Here is a 13,792-nt window from a genome sequence, read left to right as displayed (position 1 = left end):
GCTCTTTATCGCTCAAAGAAATGAGATACATTTTTGAAGGATTAACTCTACATTAGATAGAATTCTACCATCAGTAGAAGAAAAAGATTACCTGGTACGCAGTAATCAAACATCAGTAACATGGAAATTCTTTATTATGCTGAAGTCAACAATCAGTGTCATGAAAACATTCTTTATCACACAAAAATCTAACATCAGCAGCAACACAAGCCATTAGCCAGATGTATTCCTGTAATACATAAACAAACACATTATCCTGATGTAGTTCCGTAATATACACAGACACCATACAAACCATTAGCCTGATGCAGTCATTTGATATACACATATAACAGACAAACCATTAACCTCACAGTATTGTGACACACACACGTACCATTAACCTGATACAGTCGTGATATCACAGACACCAGACTGCAGGGTAAACTGAATGTTTTAGGTTGTTTTGCTTCTATCAGGATATTTTAAAAGACCTGCCACATAGGAAACAAATTCTGATTTGAAATTTCTTGCAAATTCCACAAAATGTGAAGCTTAGCTCGGATTCAAATAGGAAAAAGATGGTCTAGTGTCAAAGACTTGCATTTTAGGGATTATTTCAGCTTGGGATAGAAAGATTATGTTTTAAACTATGGGCAGCTTTTCTCTGGTCTCAATAGTGATGTATTAGAAATGGCAAGCAACGGTCTGATTCAAACAGTTATAATGAAATTATTCCAAACTGAAACTTGTATCATCAATTGATTAATTAAAGGAAAATACAGTTACAGGGTTGGCTTCTTAAATTTTAATAATGATAGGTATAAAAATCATATAATCAATTATGAAGAAAAAAAAATCAACATACTGTAAGATTCCCCGATACTCAGAAATAGCAAACATCACTCCATATCCGTGCTCATATCCATTATTAAAACCATCTTGCAACGTCTTCTTCTGGCCTTCTTCCATTCCATCTCTAAACCCATCCTGTAGGAAGAAAGTAAAAAACCATACACAGTTAAGATCAGCGGAAAAGTTTTATATCAACAAGCAATTAATACGCTAAATTACTTGTAAAATTATATTTGCACAATTCATAAAAAATGTAGTTTTTAAAAAGGTTCTATAAGTTGTCTGAACTTCTCTTATAATTTTATAAGAGAACATATTAACAATATTTCTAATAGAAAGCATTCAATGGAAAATATCAATACCTTGGTGGTAAGTAGATAGACATAAATTATAATTTGGATCATACATTTAATACAGATTGGAACCAAACTCAGGTGTGACTGAATCTTGGCGTAGTGGTAGATGATCACTCAAGCCACCTCAGCAGTGGCCTGTTGTTTTAGTAAAACAGTTAGAATTTTAGAATTTACCTATAGACATATCGATTAGTCAAAAGAATGTAATTATGTCTTATTAAAAATTACTACATAAAAACTCTCTTGGAATCTAAAAAATATTAACCTACTGGAAAAGGTTCAGAGGTGGTCAACAGGGTTACTAGAATGATGCCTGGGATGGATAGGTTGAAATATCTCAAATTGTTTTCTCTTGAAAAAAGGAAGAGTTAGAAGGGATGTGATTTGATTGTGTTGATGCATTCTTAACTGTGAGAATAGAAGGTCATGAATATAAGTTCTGGCATGGTAGGAGTCATGTTCAGCCAAGACAATTATATTTTTCTAACAGGGTGGTTGTCCTTTGGATGTTGTAGAGACAAGTAAACTTAGGCGAGTTTAAGAGAAAGCTTGATAAGTATATGAATGATAAAGGCTAGCTTTAAGAATTTTTTTAATAATAGTTTAGTTTAGAGGATGAGACAGACCAATACGTCCCATGTTGTCTCTTAAGAAAAGAAGGGTAAGAAGTGATCTTATTGAAGTTTTTAAGATTATCTGAGGGATCAACAGGATGAAGTCCTCTGATTTCTTTATTCTAAAAATAAGAAGACTTAACATTTAAAGCCAAAAATGGGTCTGCTGTTTCATACACTGAACTAAACTAACTGGGAAAAAAAGATGATACATCAACACTCACTTCCCTTAATATTCATATAGAAAAAATAGTGGTTGCAAATAAAAGATGAAATTGGCTGACAAATATTATAAGGGATAAAATTGGAGAGATTAATATAACAGTTTTCAAATGACTGATGTGATATAAGAAGAGAATTATAGAAGATCGTGAGAGTTGTTCAAACAAGATATTAGGCAATTGAAAAAAGGTTGGCTGAAACTGTAAAAATTAACTATGTGGATTTTTTTAAATACATTAAAAGTAACGAAGACAAGATGTTATGATGCAAGTCCTTTGAGGAATAATAATAGAAGGCTCATATCTGATAATTATAAGATGACTGGTTACTAAATTCTATCTTTTCTTCAGTTTTTACTAATTAAGATTTAAGCAATATTCACCCTGAACAGTTGCTAAATGAAAACAAGATTAAAACATTAATTCTGAGCTTGTTACGGACAAATTCAAGGGTCTTGAAGAAAATAACGATATTTTTTGTAAGACCTTGAATAGTATCCAAGTCTCAGAAGAATGAAAGCTGGCACATGTTACTTCTCTTTTCAAGGGGAGTTATAAAAAATTGTCCGGGTAATTATAGGCCTATAATTCTGTTTTTGAAATTCTGATGAAGTTAACACTTTTCTTATCTGAAATTGTATTTCAGATAGAAATTCACCTCTCAACAGAGCTGATAGCTATGACCTTGTACTACTGTCAAAAATATTCTAGCACATGCACCAGGCCTTAAGTGAAACTCCCACCCCAACAATGTGTACTGCACCAATCTATAATGCAATCAGCATTAGACTATAGCCCTCTATCAACAGGAGTGTGACACATCCTCCACATGCAGTAAACCTTTGATCACATTGTGTATGCCAAAGGCTCATTCTTGACAAGGCAAAGGGGAGGAGAGAGATTCTGAAAAGAAGTATCTATCTGACATATATTTTCAGATAAGATAAATGTTGACTTCACAAATGCTACTCACCTCTCCACAGAACTAATAGCTAGAATCCCACATTGATAACATGATGTACGAACCAGTATAGAAAAAAGAATTAAAAGAAGAGCTCCTTCCTGGTAATACAGTATCAGAAATTGAAAACTCATGGAATATTCCTTGCCCAATAGAGATGATACAGAAAAGGTACAATCAAAAGAGGCAAAGTGTTGCAGAGGTTGGCAGAATGATATGACTGCTATATATATATATCATACTGGTAGAAAGTTACTACAAGCAGGAACAGCAGGCATTTTTGCCCCTCCCTTTCTAATTCCTAGCCTGAAGGAAAATATATATACAGGGTGTCCCAGAAGTCTGGACCAATGTTCCCTCTGATTTTATTATGTGCACCAGTATCAAGGCAATATGCAGATGTTTGCTACCAGTTTTTTAGGGGGTGGGAGGCATTTTTAGACCATTGACCATATTGGATCATTAGGGCTTTAGGCCTATCGACTGCCAGGGTCATCAATGTGTTGAGACTCCTCACCATTACTGAAGATGTGGAAATCTTACCCAAACATTGTGCACTGAGCAGGGACAGATGTTCTTAACAGTGTCTGTTATCTTCTACTTAATGCAGCTTTTGGGAGAGAAGTATTCCCTGTGAGACAACACCGGATACGTGGTGGGTTGCATTGTCTCCAGAGTACAAATATACAGAAATAATAAGGTGACTGTCAGAGCTAAAAAGAAAAGAAACAATGAACAACTAACCTATTTAGAACCCCAATTGTAGGAGTGAACCGCATTTGGGCATTTCAACTCTGAGAATTAGTTACTCATCCACATGATCTTGTAACTCACTCTACACCAGCAGAACACCACTGCCCTACTCTGAACTGAATGATTATAGCCATATTTGTGGAACCCATCTAGCAGGTTGCCTCCATGGTCAACCATCCCAGTGGCTTGGAACTGATAAGTGGTAAGGACTCCCTAACTCCACTGAAAGAAAGGAGGGGAAAGTGCGGTGGAGAGTCCAGAGGGACTGCAACACTCTTCTGATTTGTCCATTAGTGGTATGCTCCGAGACCGGCATATTATGATGCAATTATCATATCCTGAGGAATTTACACTCTACTGATCTTGTGAAACACCCCATCTCAAGGGTGAGCATACGTAGCCATGAAAAATGTATAAGAATCAACATGGCTTAATTTGATAGCAAGATGTCTGTAAATGGTTATAGCCATCTGAGTGGAACCCATTCTGAGTACAGACAGAGTACCTGGTCAGGCACCACTCCCCACAGAGTGGGATCCAAAGTGAAGTTGAAGCAGGGGGCCCCTGAAAAAAAAAGAAAGCATTAATAAGGACTTGCCTCTTGTCACAGCCATGCCACAAGTGGCAGGCAAAACCCCGAGAAAGCAGAAACAGCAATGTGGTGTAGGTAGTGAGAGATGAATGTGTGGAGTCATCCACATGCTTGATTGTAGAATCTCTTCCAAAGGCCAACAAAGATGAGAGGCAAGGTAAGGTGAGGAAACATGAAAGAGATCACACTGGGAAGGAGACAAGGAGGAGTAGGCCAACTGGATCAAATATCAAACCCAATTGGTCAGAGTAACTGGGGAAAGATCACAGGAAGAGGAAGGTTACAAAGGGATAAAAAGGTGTAAACGAGAACCCCAGAAGGAAACAGTGCGAGCAATATAACAATGGAGGGCACAAACAAGACAGAGAAATCTATCCAGATCAGGATGAGGGCAGAGATGAGATATAGAAGATAGGCAGATATGGGAAAAGGAGGACTGACCTTCTCATGCCACAGAGGTCTTCTTAGGAAGGCACGATCCAGATAAAGGATAAGGTAGGAAGAGTGTTACAAGGTTCTGGTAACACTGAGGACAAAAATATCCAACCTACGACACCTGCAGGACAGAAGGAGGAGAAAATACGCCTTCAAAGAAAGGTGAAACAGGGACCACACAGACAGAGGTTTGATCAAAGGTAAAGTAAGGGCATGAAGAATCACATTAATGTCCCAGTTAGGAAAGGATGGTTGCCTTGATGGCTGACAGAGCCGGAAGGAACAGGGGAAGCAAAGACCCTGTGGAAACGAAAAAAAAAAAGTGTACGGGATAATGCTGTCCGAAACCCCAAAATTGAGGAGACCAGAAAACAAAAGAGCAACTGTTAGGTGAGAAGTCCAGAAACTCCAAGTCAATGTCTGGAAGAAATAAATGCTCTATTTGCATTAATAGACGGCCAAAGAAGACAGGTGAATGGAACGGGCTGAATGTGAGAGGAACCGGAACTCCTTGCCAAGGAACTGACGAAATCCAGACATGAAGACAGAGGATGGATGGCACGGGATGAAATCCTGGTGATTGGGGTTGACAGAGCAGGTTGAGATGAAAGAGAAAAGGAAGGGACCCCCACAGTTGGAGCAATGGAGAAAACTAAGGTTGAGCAGGCCAATAAGGAGCAATCAGAAGGACTGCACATGGAGTGGCATGGATAAGTGAGACCACCTGATGAAGTAATCAGATGGGAGTGTAAAATAAACAAACAGATGCGACCAATCCTAGCTAAAGGCATCAACAGCCAAGACTTGAGAACTAAACCTGAGGTAATTTGTGATTGAGGGTGGTGACAAAGGCATTGATATGGGGTGTACCCAGATGCAGACCGAGTCACCAAAAAACAGCAGGATTCAGGGACCAATCCATGGGATAAACCTGATCTGGTCAGGAAAGATGATCAGCTGTGAGATTGAAAGCACCCGATACATGGCATGCTTTCAAACAAATTTGATGTGTGTGGCCCAATAAAGGAGATCCATAGTGCAAAAACACAGGGATCTGGACCTGGTGATTGATATAAGTCACCACGGTAAAATTGTCAGAATGTATCATAATCACCTGGCAAGAGCAAGAAGATATTCCAAAGCCCAACAAACATCCAGGAGTTTAAGAACACTGATGTGAAGAGAACTCTACTCCACAGAACAGCAACCCAAAACCTGGTTATACATCCAGGCACTCCTGCCCCAAGGGGTTGCATCCCTGAACAGATGAAAATCTGCCGTGGAGGAGGAAGCAAGACCCCCACTAACATGTGGGCCCTGTTCAACCACCAATGGAGATCATCTATAAGGGAAGGACTATAAAAGTATCCAAGCGATCCTGGGTGAGGTTCCATTGATCATGAAGGACCCATTGAAGAAACCGCATATAGGTCCCGCCCAGAGGTATGAGAGGGGTCATGGAAAACCACCTCCCCAAAAGCAATATAACCTTGTAAGCTGTGAGTGAGGGAACAGACAGGGCTTTCAAAATGGCCCGTTCTATATAATGGAGCCAGATAGGAGAAGGTTGGGCCCAACTGAGATGGGTGTTGGAGAAAACACCCAAATGGATAAGGTACTGGGTAGGACAAAGGAAAGACTTCTCCAATTTGACCAACCAGCCCATCCAAGCAGCTGACAAGTGTGACAGGCTGATTCCCATTCAGAATGAGCAAGAAGCCAGTTGTCCATATAAACATGGAAGAGCAACCCCATGGCATGAATCTGTCAAACAAAGGAGTGGACCACACGACAAAACACATGTGGTACTGAGGCTAGGCTGAAAGGTAAGGTGCAAAACTGGTACACAACTTTCTGATGAACAAGAATGCTCTGCTACAGGAATGTTTAGGTAAGCATTGGAAATATCTACCATGGTCATCCAAAGATGTAGAGAAAATGCTCACCAAAGAGAAAGGTATGTCTCCATGGTAAAGCGAGGAGTGTGAACATACTGATTGAGATGGGATAAATAAACCTGGTGGAATGGGTTCAATAGCCTGTTTTGTGGCCATGAACTGCCTCTGACAGACGCTGGTGGGTCAAAGGATCTCGAGGAGAAAGGAAGGGAAGGGGAACACTGGATAATGGAGAAAGGGGATAATGTATCCCTTCAAGAGCACCTTGTGAACCCAAACATTTGGGAGAAAAAGTCCCCACAGATGAATGAAATTCAAGAGACGAGCCCCCACTAAGCCCAAACCAACCATATAGTCCCCGATACTGGTAATGGCGGAATGTGCATCGTCGAACCGTGGCACCACAAGAGGGTGGGACAGGAAGAGGTTGGGAAGGGGAAGGTCAGGGGACAAAAATCTGTGCCTCCCTCGGCCCCGACAGACTCGGGAACCAAGTCAAACGCACAACGCCACAAAAACGGAGCCATATAGAGATCCCTCAGATAAGGGGCCTGGAGAAGGGTCCACGCCAAAACCCCATCATGGCCCAAGAGGTCCGAACAACAAACATACCACATTTGAAACATGAGAGGGAAAGATGACAGACAAGCCAACGTAGAAGTAAAGATGGAGAGGATTTCAGCAGAAACCCCTCAAGGTTCCTGTGAAGAGCCTCTGACAGAAGGTGAAGGGAAGAAAGATACCTTGACAGCATTGTGAGGATGAGATGAAGGCAAGAAAATTGGGATTAGGTAAGTTGGACAGGTAATCTGGGTTTACCCCCAAAACATGCAGAACCAGCCCCAACAACTGTTGGTCGAGAAAGGGAAAATACGCCTGATGATAAGCAAGGGTGGAGTGATCCAAATTCCATGGGAGGTGAGGCATACTAATGCCCTTCCTCAGTTGTGAGGCAAATTGGTCCGAGTGAACCCTAATACTGAAGGATGGGGGAAAGACTAAATAGGGTCAGGAAGTTGTTTCATGTAAGAGGGAAGGTCTAGGACCATAGGAAACAGATGTTAGAGACAAAACATCATATACCTGAGAGATAAGGTCTGAAAAGACTGATGACGGACAAGCTGAATCATCAGGTAGTGAACAGGAAGGTGCGGCAAACTCCGGGGGAAACAAACTATCAAAACTGTCTTCAGCCCAGCCCTGCTCGAAAGGTTCAGGAGGAAGTGGAGCAGAAGTAGGTGTGAGAGATTGGTTCATACACTACTCAATCTCCCGGCAAATGAGCGGGTATATCCCCCAACAAGTCACCTGCACCCGTGGCTGAAAATACAGCATCAGACGTTGGCGAAGTACTCAAAGTGGTGACTATAACTTCAGAATTCGTAAACGGGAAAAAGTGGCACACACAAGGAATTAATGCTTTAATAAAATAGTAACTCCACAACTGTGAAGTGTAGTAAATAAAGTTAAGAGAAAAATGAAAAATTAAACCACTTCAAAGTAACTGAACAATGTAAAAAAAAAAAGTCTGAAATTGACAGCTGCCAAACAAGAAGCAATAGTTCGGTAGTGGCACATAGAGGGAGTCACACATGTCTTGTGATAGTAATGCTCTCCTATTGGTGGAGAGGTGATGCATGATGATTTGTATGAGAGATGTGTTGGAACTTTGGATTCCAACAGAGGGATGATGAAGGCTTGTGGCATGCATTTCTGAAAAAGTTTGCATACAGAGGGCAACACAAAACAAGAAAAGCTAACCTTGTGAGAAGAGGGAGAGTACCTTATCAGAACTTACTCATTCATAGTCAATATTGCTACATTATACATACAGTAATTTACTTAATATTTGTGAGAATTTTGGGGTTTTTACATTGAAACTTGTTTCATGAATTCTAACTTTCACAGAAAAATGAAATTGAAAATGCATCAATTTTCCATTAGATAAGTTTAGAAAAAGGTTTTTAGACATCATTCTGTTTTTCTAAGCAACATTTTTCATACCATAAGCCTTTGCAATCACACTTTGCAACTGAACTGACATGTTAGTAATCCACCTATTGAAAGTAATGAACTTGTCTTGGAGCGTTACGTCAGGAGCTGCAGGTACTTAACTCTCTCAACATGGGCTAGATCAATTTGACCAGCCACATGACCTCTTTGTACTCGTATAAAGTCTTTATAGATTTGATACTACTAACTTTTAATATAGTGTGTATATCTTCACAAAATTTGCCAGTCTTTCAATAATCATTAAAAGTCTTTCACATACAAAAAATCACTTTTTTTGTGAAGTATTTTAAATAAACTAAAAAAAGATGTGTCTGTGAATATATCGAGTATTTGTTTTGAATAGTCCGTGTGCAAAGTGATTTTCATGTTAACATGAAAAATATTTTTCATCTCAAAAATCTCAGCTTTGATTTGTGTTATGTGTAAAACCTCAAAAATACATTTTAAAAGTTTGTTTTCAGTAAAACTTTATCTTATCTGTGATTTTTTAATTAATCCAAGGTTGTTCAGCTTAAGGGATAACTTTGAGGGTTTTGCTTTCCTTATTTATAATAATGATATCTATAGGAGCATAATTAGTATATTGGTAGTTTTCTGATGACATTACTCTTCGGTACTTCTACCAGCATTGAATATTACAGAATGACTTAGATGAATTAGTAATTTGGACAAACGGTTGGTAAATCACCATTACTGTATTTTACAGCATATAAGACACACCCATATTTTAGCAAAGAATATTTAGGAAAAACATCCGAGTGTATCAAAGCATTTAATGTTTACCCCAAATAATATCTGCATATCAAGAAAAACTTATTTCAATAAATATATCATACATGCAACATATTAAGTGAAATTTCTGTCCTTCAGTGGAATTCTTATAATCAATAGAAAGAGCAGAATGCAACTTTAGTCTCTCCAGAGTAATAAAATGTAACTAACAGATTATTTTTTAAATGACAAGCATATTCCCATTGGTGTTCAATGTGGATATCAGTGTTCCTAGCGAGTAAACTGTACTGACCTGATGTAGCAGTAATGGAAAAGGCTAGGGTGTCTTTTGCACATCAGTAGTTTAGAACTGTTGTACATTGCAAATAGGAACTGCAGTATACAGCAGTGTTCATGTGAATTCAGAAATGCTTACTGCTCACCTATACTGATGCTAATTGTCTTGGATTATTATTATCTATTATAAATCTACTAGTATATTTAGCAAATTTTTTTCATCAATTATAAGCCTAATCATATATTTTTGTATAAATATATATTTATATTTTAACCTACAGTTGTCTGAGAAAAGACTAGGTAGAATTTAGCTTATGGGGGCAAAACTGAGAGATGCATTTTCTTTAACTACGCATATAGGACGCAGAATGATTTTAGAGACTTTTTTCAGGAAAAAACATGCATTTTGTACATCCTAAAATACAGTAATTATAATAGTACAAGGATATCATAAATTGCATCGAACATTTAATAACTGGAAAAAAAAAAATCTTGACAAAGCAGATGTAATGACACAAATTTAAGATTTGGAAAATCCAGGCTAGGCTCTAGTTAGAAGTGACTGGCTTAGGAAATGAGTTACGATCAGCAATAATTAAGGCCAGCAATTTATAAAAGTTATGAGATGAATCAAAGATTTCCTGAAAGATAAGGGCTGGCCTAAATTTTCACTTTGCTTGGGGGTAAGTATGAAGAGATGGCTTGAAAAACCAAAATATCCTTTCTTGTCAGTGTGTTGTGTTTTTAGTTTAAAGGTAAGAGAGACTTGGTTTATTCAACCAAATGCTGACCTATCTCTTTCATTATGGTCTATTATCTTACTTTTTCATTAATTATGGAAATCACTAAGTCTTTTGACTCATCAAAAATGTATTGATTAATTACTAATATACCACAAGAAAAGAAAATTACCACCAATCCATCCCTGATATCTCAAATTCTCAAAAAACTTTTTCTTAAATTCCTGTCAAGTTGCAGTCTTCATAACATTACAAGGTAAATTCATCCACAGATTTACTACCCTGTTAGAGAAGTAAAACTTCCTTACATACGGATGTTTCAGATTTTATCAAACCTTAAACATATCTCTTGTCCCATTGCCATCAAAAATCTAAATACTGGCACAAAAATATCTTATTTATTTACTTAATCATTTTGGATGTTTCATTTTGACCAACCACGACCCTTCATTTTCTCTGGAGGAAAAATTTAAAGATATTAATCTATTCTCATATGATGATCCACCCATCCTCAGAATCACCATGATAGCTTTCATTTGAATCTTTTGCTACAACTTGATGCCTTTCCCAAGACATGGGAACCAAAACTGCACACAGTATTCCAATTTAAGTCCAGATGAGACCCAACTAGTTACATATTCAATGAAACCATGATCTCTTCAGAAGATGAAGTCAATATTACTATATTATATATACTGTAATTTACTTAATATTTGTGGCAATTATCTTTTGGGGTTTATTTCACTGAAACTTTTTTCATGGGTTCTAACTTTCACAGAAAAATGAAATTGAAAATGCATCAATTTTCCATTAGATAAATTTAGAAAAAGATTTTTAGACATCATTCTGTTTTTCTAAGCAACATTTTTCATGCTATAAGCCTTTGCAATCACACTTTGCAACTGAACTGACGTGTTGTTAATCTACCTATTGAAAGTAATGAACTTGTCTTGGAGCATTACGTGAGCTGCAGGTACTTAACTCTCTCAACATGGGCTAGATCAATTTGACCAACCACATGACCTCTTTGTAATCGTATAAAGTCCTTATAGATTTGATACTACTAACTTTTAATATAGTATGTATATCTTCACAAAATTTGGCAAAATTAATAGTCACAACTTCATTATGTACCCCTCTCAAAATGTCTTTGTGGAAATTGATAAAATCAACCAATCCTTCCAAAATCAGCAGACTCCCAAACTCAAAACACTGTGACACAGAACATGAAGTGCACACCACAGGCTGCTACCAACAAATTAATGGGCACAAATCCATGAAAAGGAAAGTGTGGCAAATACTATAATTACAACAATGAGATCAGAGCTCAGAAAAGCACTTGAGATGGATGTTGCATGCACAGTTTAGAAGATCCAAGCCGAGCTAGGAAAGCCAATCAAAGAAAGCACTGTCTAAAGCATAAAAGCAGCATTCTTGAGACAACTAAATCTACTCCAAAGAGAGAAGTATGGCATATTGGTGAGAGATTGGATAAGGAAGGTCCAGCTCAACACCAGAGTGATCAACCAACGAATCATCATGGCAGTTACTTAAGGAATTTTGCTCAGCCATGAGAAAATTTTGCTTACGCAGTTTGGAAAGATGCTTCACATTACTGAATTTTAGGCAAAGTCACTTCTTACTTGCCTTAGCTATGTGAAGTAGAAAGAAAAGTAAAAATCCCCTTATGATTTTCCTATGAACCAGGCAGAGTTTGTCAGACAAGTTACAGGCATTATCATTTATCACTCATAAAGCCTTTTTATTTTCCTGGAACTATCATTCATAGAAATGTACATACCATGAAAACAGCAAAAGTTAATTCTATGCAAATAGTAAGTAATTTACAGTAATAGTGCACCATATTGTGCAAAGACTAATTTCAATAATGCACACTAAGTCAGTGAGAATGTCAATGTTTCCACTAACTTGTAATCCATTATCCTATTGACTATACCAGTAGTTTTAAACTTCTTTGTTTGTGGATTGCCCAAATTGTGGGGGTTACATAATAACATTATAAATGAACAAATCAAAATAAACATATAAAAATCACTGTAACATTAACCAAAGGTTTTCCTTTCTACATTTCATATAAGAGATGTGTCTGTTTATGTGAACAAAGTTCTGTAACAGCAGGTAGGTCATTATTTTACAATATGCAAGAACTCTCAAGTAAAGAAAATATATTCCTAGTTTTCTAGTTTTACTTACAAGTCATATAACATAGTTTTAGTTTTAGACTTTTCAACTTAATTTATACATATCATTCCTGATTATACAGATTTAGGTATCAAGTGTCGAGTTTGCTGCTGGATTTACAAACGTTTTTCTTTTTTGGTAATTATGAACTACTGATCACATTTTGGGAACACTTAGATGAGTGGTGCAGACACCAGTTGCAAAGTGTGGGTGCTTGGCTAGACATGCAGATTTCACAATGAGAAATTAAAAGTAAAAGGAACTGCCAAATGCAGCTCAATATGGTGGGTCTGGGGGTATGCCCCCCATAAAATCAATATAACTTACACACACACAGTTGCTATAAAAGTCTAATAATAATATGTAAAAGTGGGGTGCTACAGCACCGCCAGTTCGACGCCTCTGTACACTATAATATTACTAGTATTACTAATACATTTACTGATTTAGCAATTGCATAGTACATTATTGTACCAGAAAGAGTAAAACTTACTAACAGTATTAACAAGTTACTAAATTAGTACTACCCACTACCTAACGGTACTAAATCACCACTTGGATTCTAAGTTAGAAATAGAGAAGACCTTCAACTAAGTTCAAGTTCATGAAGTAGTTCAACTTGAACAAGCTTAACTTAAGTTGTACTTGTAAATGAAGTTGTACTGAACAAGGCGTAAATAGAAAAATTAGGTACAAATATATTTTCCTTCAGTTTCACTTCTTCTATCAGATACTCCAACATTTCAAACGTGATGCTTACTTTTATTCTAGAATTATTTATCTTTACCCACGTATTTTCTGAAATAACATCATCTTCCCGATCTTCGTAAAAAACTTCGTTATTTCGAACTAACGCCATTTGCCATTCAGCTTGATATTTGCTATTACAGTATAAGCGTCGCGGCGCGAACAGTTTCTCAGTCAATAAATGGAAATAATTTCTTACTTAACTTAGAGATGGTAAAACCGATTTCCCTGCAAAAATCAGATAGGCAAACTCGCAAATAACAGTAGATTACTATGAAGATATAAGGGTAATGTTCTATAGAATGAATTTCTTTAAGTATGAAATAACAAGTCTAGACAAATGTAAATAAATGAACAAAGTACTTTAGTATAACAAATATATATAGAAAGCATATTGTTACGTCTCCGTTCGTTAGTT

At 37.3% G+C, this 13,792-nt stretch overlaps 1 protein-coding gene across 3 annotated transcripts in view; it reads right to left on the bottom strand.

Annotated features, from left to right (window-relative positions):
- Positions 1-13,541, bottom strand: part of LOC106469279 — a 22,700-nt gene extending 9,159 nt beyond the window's left edge. For 2 of the 3 annotated variants that reach the window (XR_001291426.2, XM_013929766.2), the window contains exons 1-2: positions 13,388-13,541; positions 848-969 (exon numbers count right to left, since the gene is read on the bottom strand). Coding sequence is in view for 1 of the 3 variants with exons in the window: in XM_013929766.2 (XP_013785220.1) it covers positions 848-969; positions 13,388-13,486 (221 nt within the window). In the remaining 2 variants the exon portion in view is untranslated. The remainder of the gene's footprint in view (positions 1-847; positions 970-13,387) is intronic. The other variant, XR_002612830.1, reaches the window with a different exon arrangement.
- Positions 13,542-13,792: the final 251 nt, after the last annotated feature.

Source organism: Limulus polyphemus, unplaced genomic scaffold (assembly GCF_000517525.1).
Source record: "Limulus polyphemus unplaced genomic scaffold, Limulus_polyphemus-2.1.2 Scaffold3392, whole genome shotgun sequence".
NCBI classification, from domain to species: Eukaryota; Metazoa; Arthropoda; class Merostomata; order Xiphosura; family Limulidae; genus Limulus; species Limulus polyphemus.
Note: the sequence above shows the minus strand (reverse complement) of the source record. Positions and strands in the feature narration are given on the sequence as shown.